At 45.9% G+C, this 12226-nt stretch overlaps 1 protein-coding gene across 2 annotated transcripts; it reads right to left on the reverse strand.

Annotated features, from left to right (window-relative positions):
- Positions 1 to 7367: 7367 nt before the first annotated feature.
- LOC128448309 (regulator of G-protein signaling 13) lies at positions 7368 to 11086 on the reverse strand. 2 transcript variants are annotated; one of them, XM_053430901.1, is made up of 5 exons: positions 10854 to 11086; positions 10483 to 10542; positions 10046 to 10107; positions 9756 to 9922; positions 7368 to 9570 (listed from the first exon to the last, which is right to left on the reverse strand). In XM_053430901.1, the coding sequence occupies exons 1-5, from the start codon at positions 10931 to 10933 to the stop codon at positions 9382 to 9384; spliced, it is 558 nt and encodes a 185-aa protein (XP_053286876.1). In that variant the 5' UTR covers positions 10934 to 11086; the 3' UTR covers positions 7368 to 9381. The 2 variants fall into 2 exon arrangements, with proteins under 2 accessions (XP_053286876.1, XP_053286874.1); XM_053430899.1 differs by having other exon boundaries at positions 10046 to 10110; positions 10854 to 11081.
- Between the last annotated feature and the right edge of the window lie 1140 nt (positions 11087 to 12226).

Consider the following 12226-nt stretch of genomic DNA (forward strand, 5'->3'; position numbering starts at 1 on the left):
CCCTCCCCCTCACTGTCCCGTAGGCTTCCGCTTCAGGTCGAGATGTGACGTGGGCTCCAGACTCGATGCCCTGACTCCTCACGAAAAAGCTCCGTCAGGGACGAGTGGAACTTTTCTCCTTTTTTCCCCTGAGAACATTGTTTTTGCCAAAGTGCAGCTGCTGTGGGACTCGAGTCCAGACACGTTCACACAAGCACCTGAAACATTCACACTTGTACTTCCAGCACCTCGTCTGAACAAACAAGGTGCATCTTACTTTGAAGAGAAAAATAAGGTTGTGTAGTTGTTAAACTGCCCCGGGACTCACTTCTGATGCACAACTGATTCATTGTCGCTTTGCAACACTACACTGAGCCGTGCATATTTGATGGGTGAGTCACACCGGGCGTGAAGCGTTACCTCTGTCAAGATACAACAGGTCGGAGCAAAGGTGATTACGAGGATTTGAACTAATACCTGGACAGGATGCTGCTTGTTAACTCCACTCATATTTAGTGAATAAAAAAAACCTGACGGACTCAAACCTGCATGGACGTGAAAGTTTTTAGACATTTGTTTTTGTTTGACATGTTTTTAATGGAGCAGATTTCAGAAAACAGTTGAAACCTCATCTCTCTAAATGAGCGTCTCCAGGGAATATATTGACCATTTATAGCAAAAAGGGTAAAACACATTCAGATTTAGCGGATAAACCCTCGAAGGGTCAGCGAGGAGATGCTGCCAGTAGAACTGCCCCCCCCCCCCCCGCCCCCTCCCCTTCAGCAAACACATGTAAGGATAAGAGATGTTATTAAAGTCAACATCACCAGGAGCTGCAGCCCCGGAGGAGGAGGTCCGGGGAAGCTACGGCAGCAGAGTGGAAGTTTTCAGGAAATCGAGGCCGACGTGAAATCCAAGAAGCTGATGATGGATAAATGAGTCGGGGGAAATGACGCGGCTGATTATAGCTTATGAGCTTTAATGGCTGATGCAAGTAAAAGTCCGGTCTGATCTTGTTGGGTTTTAGTTGAAAGGTGAAAGTTGAAGATGTTTTTGCACATCTGGAGGATGAGGAACTCCATTTAGCACAGCTCAGTCATATTATCACCAAGGCTTTTCCTTTTCCTTCAGCTAAAGATATGGCTAAAGATATTTGGGTCACGTTTTTGGTTTTGCCTTTTGCCAACAGACCCCCTGACTTTAAATATTCTGCTGCAGGAGATGAATCGAGCGAGAACTAGATTTGTGATCTAGAAAATCCAAAACAAAACAAAGAGTCAGTTTCTCTGAGCTTCAAAATGAGTGAAGTCTTTCTAAGCACATTGCTGCTTGATACCCACGATCGATTTGTATGATCATAATATTGATTAATTGCCCAACATCTTTACGATGATATAGATTCATCTTGTGTTTTTAGCATCAGTTAAATCTATACATGTGTTAACAGGACCCTGATGTACAGGATATGATCTTTGTTTGCCAATCAAGTCGTATGTGAACTTAACACCAGCTGATCCATCGACCTAAGGTTTATTCTTCAACAGGTTGAACATGAGTTGACACTTATCCCGCTCCAGCTGATCTGTTTAGGTAAACGTGCCGGATGTCATGCACAGATCTGTCTGTTCCAAATAGGAACTGTTGCTGCTACAACACACTCCATTGTGTCATTTTGTCACGGCTGCAGTGCAGAGGCAGATGACTCAGATGTGTAACTCAGTTCCACCTGCGGGTCCGGGCTCATCCACGGCAGCGTGTGTAACCCACACCACCTCCACCAGCTGGCACCGGCAGCGCCCGGTTTCCATTCGGTCATCGTTTGCATGCAAAGCTTCAGACCTGAAATAGCTTCACATTCTGTTGTCACAGGTACAAAGTGTCCGCTGTGACTCGATAGAGCGCGAGAGGAGCAAATGATGGATGATGTAGAACGAATTGGTATAATATTATATTTGACTACTTACGCTTATACAGTAAAAGTAAAAGTGCATGCAAAACAGAGTGAGTGCAAGCTTTGTGTGGTTGGTGGAAGAAACCGCAAAAACACTGCTGACCACGTCACTGCTCAAACCCAGTGGAGTCTGTTCCAGTAACGAAGCCTGGACATCCACCTGTTTTCCCAGAAGCCCTAAAGAGCGTCCCTCTTGTGGTAGACGTGTATGTAAAGAATAATCAAATTTTGTTCTGTACTTTCGAGGCTTTCATGCGTCTGCGTCACCCGCTGTGCTGTGATGCCCCCCCCCCCCCCCCCCCCCTGTGATAGACCAGTTGGAGATCTGTTGGGTGAACACACAGCGTTGGCCTCGTGTGTTTATTATGATGTGCAGACTGTGTGTAAGCAGCTGTCGCGTTTGGAAGTGGACGCAGAGCAGAGCCAAGTTTCCACTAAGACTCGAGGTCTGTCCTTACGCAGGAGGTGATTCCCAGCACCGGCTCAGAGCCTCTTCTGGTGTTCTGGATGTTTTTTGGTACATGTGAAGTCCGGCTGCTCTCTGAACCTCCTGCTCAGCCCAAACAACCAGGAGCCTAAACTTATCATGAAGCTTCACGTGACGTAAGCTGCTTCCAGACATGCACAGGACATTTGCTATAGATATTGGGGGGGGGGGGGGGGATGCATAATAGAGATAATGAAATAGAGATGAAGATGTCAGCTCGGAAAGTTTGTCATAATAAAGGTTGACGACAGTGTTTATGTGCTTTAAACACCAACACGCCATGTCCCGCCTCCTGATGCTCTGCACAGCCGCCTCGGTGTGTTGTGGACATTTTCCTGTTGTTGTGAATGTGTGTGTCCCCCGGCTGCTTTCTGCAGATGTGAAAGAAAAACTCTGGAAAATATCCGGAGCCACGTTTTCTTACTTCGTGTAATAGACCGGAGCGTCTCAATGGAATTTGGGAGCCGCAGGCCCGAGTGGAGCTGAACCATCAACCCACATCGAACAATCTTTTTTTATATCAAAACTATAAATCAAATGATCGAAGTGCAAACTGCATAAGAGATGGTTTAAGTGCGAATCACAGACAAATCACAGACACACACGTTGATATTCTATTCTTCAACCAAACCTCTGAAATAACGAACCTCTTGGCTTCACCCTTATGCAGCCTGTTTATAGCTGCTAATGGAGACCAGTATAACTTCCAATGGGAACATTCTGCATGTGGAAAGTCGGCAGAAACAAACATATATATAGTTTATATAAATAGATATAAATATTACACAGAGTAGACACCATCAACATGAAGCACTTCTGTCTGCACGTGCACTCAGGCCAAAGCAATCGCTGAGTGGAAAGTAATTAAAAGACGAACAATGGACCTGAACCTGATTTTCCACCACACGCCTGTAACATGTAATTAAAGTTCAGGTGAAAACGTACATGTGGGATATAATTAACCAACCTGGCGAGCTGCAGAGGATGTCTGCACGTAGCCAACACGACTCTTCTCACGGTGAATCGAGGTCAGAGCCAACGCCACATACAGTACGTGACAGACGTCATAATTGTTTTATTATTTATTTATTTAGGAAGTTGTGGTTTACAGCGTCAGAAAAGGAAAAGATTTCCTGCTGGAACACGACATTAAAGTGCTTTGATTTCTAACACGCGTGTGGAATCATGCATGAAGCTGATATCTCTTATCATTCTGAGTAGAATTCCACTTCCGCCGCCTGCGTCCTCATTAGCATAACATCTGTTGTGTGTCAACCGCTGATCGCCCGATGTGGGCGTGTCCCTCTAGTGGTCAGGTTAAGGTTATCACCTCAGTGACTGAAGTGTTATTTCTGGCCCCCCCCCCCTCCTGTGTACATATACACTCACACCAGCAGTGGCTGTTGTTGGGGTTCGACTGTGACCTGCCTTTCCTGTATTTCTCAGTTGTCAGTCAGGCTGAGACGAGAACAGTGGATTCAGGCTTCCTGCCCCGGGGGCGATGCTCCAGGTTGCCACCACAGCCTCTCCATGGTGACATGTTTCTGTTGTGTTGGTGTCACAGCAGGTACTGAACGTATCTGCCCTTTGTTTCCAGGGCATGGTGACTCCATCAGGGGCCCAGGTGAGCTGCCACAACTTGTTTTGAGCCGGTTTTATTTGAAGTAGAATCAACGAACACCAAATATTAATCCTAGTTAATGCACAAAAAACAGTTTCCCGGGGAAATCTTGTCCGGCTCCTATTAATTCATGTTTAGCTACTTTGAGCGGCTGCATTTCCTGCCTGTGAGCTTTGTCTTCAGCCCGCATTGAACCCTGGGATAGGTTTACTGAAGGGATCCACCCGTTGGATCCTTTGTCACCTGAAAATGAAAGGATGCATTTGAAGGAGCCTTCAAAATAGGATGGTCTTCAAATGCGTCCCCTGAAGGATGCCGCTCCTGAAATGGGACAAAGCTATAAACTGTTTATAAAGATGGCCGACATGACGGCCCCAAAAAGTGAAGCCAAAACTTCTTGATCGCCCCCTAGTGGCTTGCTGCAGCAAAGGTCAAAGGTCAATTTTGCTCAACAGGAGAACCATCTTTATTCATCTTCTACGGACACAGCACACAAACATACACATCTATATTTATGTATTTGTGTCATTCTCACAGTGGCAGTAGACGATAAACTTCACTGGACCACAGGGAGGAATAGTAAAAGTGAAGCACCACATTAAATTTGCTGCAACCAAAACCAGGAACATTTTATTTATATTGACACCGATAAAAAACAATAAAAACAAACACAGAAACGTCTCATTAAAATCTGGTTAATTATGATGCAGTTAAAGGAATGAGCTGCCATGGAATCATGCAACCAGCATGACCTTTTCAGAAGAGGTCACGCTCCTCTTATGTCAATCATACAGTGATTCACAAATGCAAATCAACGCCTCAGCAATGACTAGTGACAGTTAAGGTGACACAGGTGTGTGAAGACACACAAATCACAATCTAATGACTGTCCCCGGTGGCGTCATCATCATTCTCGTCCTCTGGGCTTTGTGCCATGAAGGAGGGACCTCAAACCTTCATCCTCTTCTTCAGTGTCCTGCCTCAGAAGCTCATCAGGGCCGGTGGACTCGTTAGGTTCTGAAAACAGTTCTGTCCCTCCCTCCCACAGGTCTCAGGGTCAGAATCCTGACCTGAGACCTGTGAGGATCTTTGTGCATTTTACGACTCGGACATAAGACCTGTTGTCTCTGCAGACGTCTTTAAAAAGCCGCTGTAGGTGCGATTCTGACATTGACACCAGCGACAGATACACTTGAGCAAACTGAAATAACAGAGCAACATGACGCACCGGTGAAAAGGAACAGAGACTGGAAAAGAGCCTTTTACAGCAGGTTTGATCTTGTTTAAAAAGAACCTGTTAACGTTGGTGTAGTAGAGGTATCTAATCCCCCCCCCCACACACACACTGCCAACACTTTTGCATCATCATAACATCTCACAAATTTCGTTTGTACAAAGATTTATATTCTATTCTATTCAATCAGTATCATACTCTGTCTGGTTGTAGCATTTTCAGATGGTTTGCACTGTCACCTCACAGCATGGAGGTCCTTGGTTCAAATCCTGGGTTCAGCCACAGTTTGTGTGTTCTCCCTGTGTCTGTGTGTGTTTTCTCTCTCCCAGTCCAAAGTCATGCAGACTCGGGTTCAGTCGCCTGGAGACCCTACACTGACCGGAGATGTGAATGTGAAAGGGAGTGTGAAATGAAGATCAAGTTTAAATAGTTTCCATTGATTGGGCTGGTGAGTGAAAAGAGACGTGAACGCATTGAAAACTCAAACACAACAAAACAACACTAGACACTAGTGACTTTACACTGTTAAAGATGTGTGTTGTTTCTTTCCAAAGCCCGTGTCCTAGTTTCCTGCTTCAACTGAGAACTGCAGTCAACACTTACAGTTTAGGAATAGGATGTATGGGGGGGGGGGGGGGGGGGGGGGGGGGGGGGGGGAGGCTATCACTACCCAAACATTTAAATTCCAAACCTTTGTGTGTTTGTACTGAACGCCGTGTGAAGAATGCACACAGGGCACAAACACACACATACGCACACAAACTACACAGGGAACCTCCCTCTTTACGGAAGCTGACATTTAACAATCCACGGCCCGTGTGCGTAATTCAGAGTTAAAACAAAAACACATCAGAACCGGTTCATCCCAACAGCACAGTAAAAGATTTACTGTGCTGCAGTAAATCTTTTACGAGCTTGTTGCACATTATGACCTCAATTTGAATTGCAAATATGCACTTTCCCACAATGCACTGTGCTGTCCTACCTGCATTTGAAGGGCACAGGTGCAGAGTCCACGTTGGGTTTTGTTCCACGTGCAAGTGACCAGTAACGCAGCTGTTGGTCTGGTACGTTATTGTTATAAAGGAACTTCATCTTTTGCTGTTTATTGGGGAAGTTTGAATCTCACATGCACAGCGTTGGAATCACTCAGTGGCTTCTCCTGCTCAACACGTCACATACATGCAGACATGGAAGCACGTGGCAGCTCGGTCAGACCGGCCTAAAACCTACAGTTCGATCTTTGAAGGTTATTTAAAAATAGTTGTTTCTGTGCACTGATGCTCCTGACCCCCATTTAACACAGATACTACTCTTCAGAATAAAAGAAGCTTCAGCTGCATTTAAATCTTCTGTTTGTGCGTTTTTCCCTCTGTGCCTGTTCTGTCTTAAAACCACGAAAGGAAAGTGGGCATCTTTCTGTGTGACTGATACAGAGGCTGCACTAACTCAGATGTTGAAGATGCAAAGTATAATTAAAACATGTGATTTGAGGGCAGCGTGGACGCTCACAGCAGGAATAGAACCAGTGTTTGTGTTAATTAGAGGAGACTGATGTTCAGAAAGTGGTAATTTAATGAGCGCAAACCACACATTGACGTATTTTTTACTATTATCATTTATTTCAGGAACAAAAATAGATGATGTTCCAGCGCTGCCTCTCAGGGATGCTCCTGTCCAAACTCCCTTCAGCTTCCTAATTTCCCCCGGCCATGCACCCGGGTCAGAACCTGCCTGGTGGAGGAGGGGGGTCCTTCTCAGTAGAATGAATACGGTTTAGATGAACAGGGTTTCTGACAAAGTTATGATGCAGGAACCTGAACTGTCTCAGTTCCCTAACAGGCTTCACAGACAGACGTCAGCATTGCGTGATTGGGGGTTTATACAGATTTTCATTTTTCCTCCGTCAGCAGAGTTTCCAAATTACATCATATTCCATAATCCACTTCCTTGAGCCCTTAAAGGTACACAGGCCAAGTGTGAAGTCAACAAGATGATTTGTGAAAAATTGTTTTCTTTTTGAAACCGATGAAAAAGTGACACTGTCAACATCTTCTCAAGTTTTCTCACAGAGCAGAAAATACATTGATGTGAATCTCTCATGAACTAACCATTCCATTTATTTATATTCGAAAGGCTGTAGAGAAAAACACAACATTCTGTTAAACAGTGTTTCATACCAGATAAAAAATCTCATTTCTCCCATCAGTGACTGATTTCATAAGAAACTGGAAGTCTGGGCCTTCCTGTTTTTAAAGCAGCACATATCACTGGAAGCACTTCACTTCCAAGTCCACAGAATAAACAGGGAACTGCGAGCACCAATATCCTTAGTCACATTAGTCCTAAACACAGATTACAACTCAGAGCCATCGAGTCGATGATCCTATCTGGTGTTTTTCTTAATATTCATCTGATTTACTGCTTTTTTCTCGTTTTTATTGATTCAAATGCTGGAACTGTTTGAATATGAGAGACCACAAGCAACATTAAAAAACACACACATATATATTCTGTCACTTGTAGCACGGAGGGTGAAGTCCGGCCGTCGGCTGCTTCTCCACAACGAGTGAAGATAACTGTTCCTCCTCCGACGAGAACTTGGCACAGCCTCCATGTTTCCATCCCGACACCGTGAAGCTTCTAAACACGCAGCAGACGATCACTGTGCAAACATCCCATCGCTTCTTTCTGACGCCGTGTTTAAGATCTATTTCACTGTCGTCTTTAAACAGACCACAACACTGAGGCCGCGGCAGCGAGCGCTAGAGAGCCGCGGCAGCGTGAAACATAAAAGGTCACTGACTTCAAAGTGAGCGATTTAAATAATTTAATGTCCTTCAAATCTCTAACAGTTGAAAAAAGCACGTCAGCACTGCAACGGAGTTTGAACTCAAATGGTGACAAGCAACAATAAATAATGACACGTTGAACTTTTTTTAAGTTAATTAACTATGAACTCCATAAGAACACATTGGAACAACATGGTTTGGAAAGCAGGGGATAAAGGCCCATCCTCTCCGGGTATATGAGGAGCTAGAACATCCCATCATGCATCTGTGATACTAGTTCTACTACATCTCCACTCGTAGTTTATTCAGTAAAATCACAACCGTCAACACTTCGGTGCTTGAAGAGTTTCTTTTTAAGTCGTGAGCTGAGGAATTAAATCAGACACCACCGGCCGTCACTGTTAAGATGCTGTGACGCACAATTAGCTTCGGATTCAACACAAAAAAAGTGCATGATTATGTTTTGTTATCATTCAAAAATATAATTTGCTCTAAATTAAAATTTTTTTTACGTTTGTTGTTTGAATACTGCCACTTTAAAGATATTACAATATTTGCACGAAGATGTCACCCTCAGGAAACTTAAGACTAAAAGAAAAACTTCAGCGTCAGTTTTTAAAACCTCACATCAGTCCGATGTAGAAAGAAATATCCTCTTGAAGTTTCCCAGAATGCCTCTTGCTTCACTCAGGATGACATGTGACTCTGAGCTGCTCCTCCCATCACCGTGGGTTTGATTCTGTCTCTGGAGCCTCGGCCGGCTCTTTCCGTGACAGCTCATTGTGCGTCAGTGGCAGTAAAATGCAAACAACTAGATACACTCACACACACACACACACACACACACATGCAACGTGTGCGACAGTTACACAGTCTCACATCCTCAATCTTTATCTGCACAGGAAACACCTCTGCAGAGAAGGAGCTCAGGCGGCTCCACGGTCAGTTGCGAGCGTTAGCGGGGCGCCACTGACTCGTTCACAAAGTGCTCAGTTGGCCTACGAACACACACACGTATCATCCGGTGCACGGTGCACGCTACAGGGTGGTGAGGCCGGCTGTGTTTCTTCTGGGGTGCTCAGTGTGGGGGATCCTCCCTGTGACTACAGGACACGGTCTGGGTCTAGTGCCGGCGGCGAGGTGCGAGGCCTCTGTGCGTGTCCGTGTGCCGCGCAGGTCCACTCGCCTTCCTCCTGTGTTGTCGGCCCTTCCTCTGGAAGGAGCTCAAACATTCCAGTTATGGGTTTTCATGTCCGTTCTCTCTCTTTCTCTCTCTTCTTCCCTCTCTCTCTCTCTCTTTCCCCCCCGACTGTGCTTTCATCCCTTCGTGGCGTCGGCGGCGAGGTTTTCCAGGAGAGTTCTATAAATGTCGGAGCGGAGGAACCGTGGGTACGAGTCTCTCTCCATCAGCCCGAAGACGATCTTCTGGGCGTCGTCGAAGCAGTGCGTGCTGGGAGTCTTCACGTTCCTCTTGATCTGCTCCCGGGTGTGATAGTCGATGTTGATCTGGAATGAGGCACAGGAAGAGGAATGAGGGCAACTCAGCCGAGAGCCAGAGGTTTGAGCAGCAGGCTCCGTGATTCCCTTTCATTCCGCCTCATTGTTCAGTCTGATTTAATCACACAAAGATTTACGTTTGGAGCAGTGTGTGTGTGTGTCTGTGTGTGTGTGCGTGCATGAGCAGTCTTTACCTCTTTTGGAGATTCTGCTTTGATGAACTGCTCATAAACCTTCTTGGCCCGTGAGGACATTCTGAAGGAAGACTTGATCTTCTTGTAGTCCTCACAGGTGAGCCAGAACTCGATATTCTCATCGCTGTACTCAGATTTGAGGAAGTTACGAAAGGTGGCCAGTCCATCTGAAGCAAGAGAGGTTTAATAAGAAACCTTAAAACTCATATTCTCACAAACGTAATTCACTGTTTTTGCAGTATTCTCATCCTCGGAGGAGGGGGGGGGGGGGGGGGGGGTTTGCAACCTACATTTAGACTCCAGAAGCCTTTCCAGTGACTGTGACCATTGTTGGGTATCTTCTAAACTTAGCCTGCTGGGAGAGAACGCAAACGGGATTACTCAACCAGAATCAAATTTGGGGTGAAATAAAGCTGGGAGAGCTGGGAGAGCTGCAGAGGAACGCAGAGAGCTGCCTAATCAGGAGAAGCCAAGCGGATGTGCTTATCAAATATGTACCCAAAAAAAGAAGAGATATATTGGTGTGTGTGTGTGTGTGTGTGAGAGTGTGTGTGTGTGTGTGTGTGTGTGTGTGTGTGTGTGTGTGTGTGTGTGTGCGCTGCCAAAGCAAACATGGTGTCTGTAGTTCATTTGAATCCTTCCATGATGCCATAGATGGAAGTGATAGGAGCAGGCCGGCTATTTCAGAAGCAAAATGTATGCAAAACACTCCACGAGCCGTCCTTACCTCTCGGAGCCGGACGAGTGAGAGAACATGCACTGCAGTCTGGACATGAAGTTCTTTCCACTGTGTGGAGATAAGAAAAGCGTCATACTATGAACTCCTGATGGATTTTGCTCGATTACTTTCAAAGAGTCAAAGCATGTATCTGTTAGGAATCAAACAGAAAACCTGCGTGCGGGGGGGTTTACTTAACATTAAACATAATATTTATGATTGTTTATCTTAAAGGTTTTGACGCAAAGGTCCCAAAAAAGTGAAAAAATTCAATTTGAAATTCAAGCCTTGTATGAAATAGACAATTTAACAAGAATCTAAAAATGCTTTCTCTTCAGCGAGTTCACTGGAAACCTGCGGCTGGAGAAAGTTTCACTCACATGTTCTTGTTTCTCTTCCCCTCATCTGCGTCCATGATGAAGTGCTGCGTGGTGAGTGGCTCGCCGGTTAGGCTGGGCATTGTTTTGTTAAGTCCACACTCTCAGGCTCTGGGTCCTGGTCATGCTGCGGCTGAGAGACACTTAGGAGGGTTCCCCCCGCGAAGGGCCTTTATATACCCAGGTTTCCTGTTGCCATGGGACTGGGGCTGCTGGGATGCATCAGCAGAGTCGAAGAGGAAGCACCCCTTCCTCCTCCTCCTCCTCCCCCCCCCCCCCCCCCCCCCCCCTCGGTTCCTCCCCTCTCCTCCTGCCTCAGCGTTGGAAACAACACACGCTGCACTGAATGTATGATTCCCCTCGTCTGGTCGCCTGACTCCCTGTTATGTCTCCCTGCTTCCTCCCCATCTGGACCCCCCCTCCTCCCCTCCTCTCCCCCCCCCCGGCTGGACGAGCCCGACCAGGCGATCCGCGGCTGAAAGAGCGCTGTGTTCACATTATTTTTAGTCTGGCAGGACAGATGCAAATGACAGTGATGGTGATAAGCAAATCGAGACCTTTACCTTGTTTTGATACGGGTCCAATGAAAATAAGCTTCCGTCTCTCGGAGGGAAAGCGTTGACCTCCATCCATCGCACAAAGGCAAGTTTTTACGTAGAGCACGCTCGGTAACAAAGAGATTTTAATACGCTTTACATTTAGAAAGTCGACAAAAACAAACACATTTAGCATGTGCTTCACAGTGACACAGCCATACGGATAACGACTAAGCAGCATGCATCATGGAAACACCACAAACACACAACCTCGCACTTCCATCTTACTGAGGACCCTCTTTGGCATCATGCACCCCCTTACCCTAACCTCCACCATCACACATAAACGCCTAATTGTAATCCTCACCTTCACCTTGAACTAATTCTAACCCTAAAATCCAGTCTGAACCCTAAATCTGCTCATTGAAAGTGAGGACTGAGCAAAATGCCCAAAATGCCCCTTGTTCCATAAGGTCTAGGCTCAAAATGGCCTTAACCTTGACCTTAACCATCACAGCTAACTGGGTATACCTAACCCTAAACCTCGCTCTAGCCCTTAAACCAAGTCTTGACCCCCAAACAGCCCTTCTAACGTAGCTCACACTGACATCGCTCAAAGGTGTTTGTCGAGTTTGGCTTCAAAAGGTCACAACTTTCTCAGGTAAACACACATTCACCAGCAACCTGATCTTAATCCAGCAACAACCAGGAAGCCTTCTGTCTGAAGACCTGACTCCTTCCAATCAGAGAACGGCGGAAATGCATGCAAGGACATATGTGAAAGAGGAAACAGTGAATCGATTGCAACAGAGAGACTCAGCAAGGCGCCAGGAAGTCAGG

Source organism: Pleuronectes platessa, chromosome 9 (genome assembly GCF_947347685.1).
Source record: "Pleuronectes platessa chromosome 9, fPlePla1.1, whole genome shotgun sequence".
NCBI classification, from domain to species: domain Eukaryota; kingdom Metazoa; phylum Chordata; class Actinopteri; order Pleuronectiformes; family Pleuronectidae; genus Pleuronectes; species Pleuronectes platessa.

What these genes read in the sequence shown, in the direction of transcription:
- LOC128448309 (XM_053430899.1), bottom strand. Translation starts at nt 10,933, where the DNA reads ATGCCCAGCCTAACCGGCGAGCCACTCACCACGCAGCACTTCATCATG. An exon ending in CACTCGTCCGGCTCCGAGAG is followed by an intron (nt 10,111 to 10,482) that starts GTAAGGACGGCT and finishes GTTCTCTCCCAG; the next exon opens with CAGGCTAAGTTTAGAAGATA. An exon ending in AAGGCTTCTGGAGTCTAAAT is followed by an intron (nt 9,923 to 10,045) that starts GTAGGTTGCAAA and finishes CTCTTGCTTCAG; the next exon opens with ATGGACTGGCCACCTTTCGT.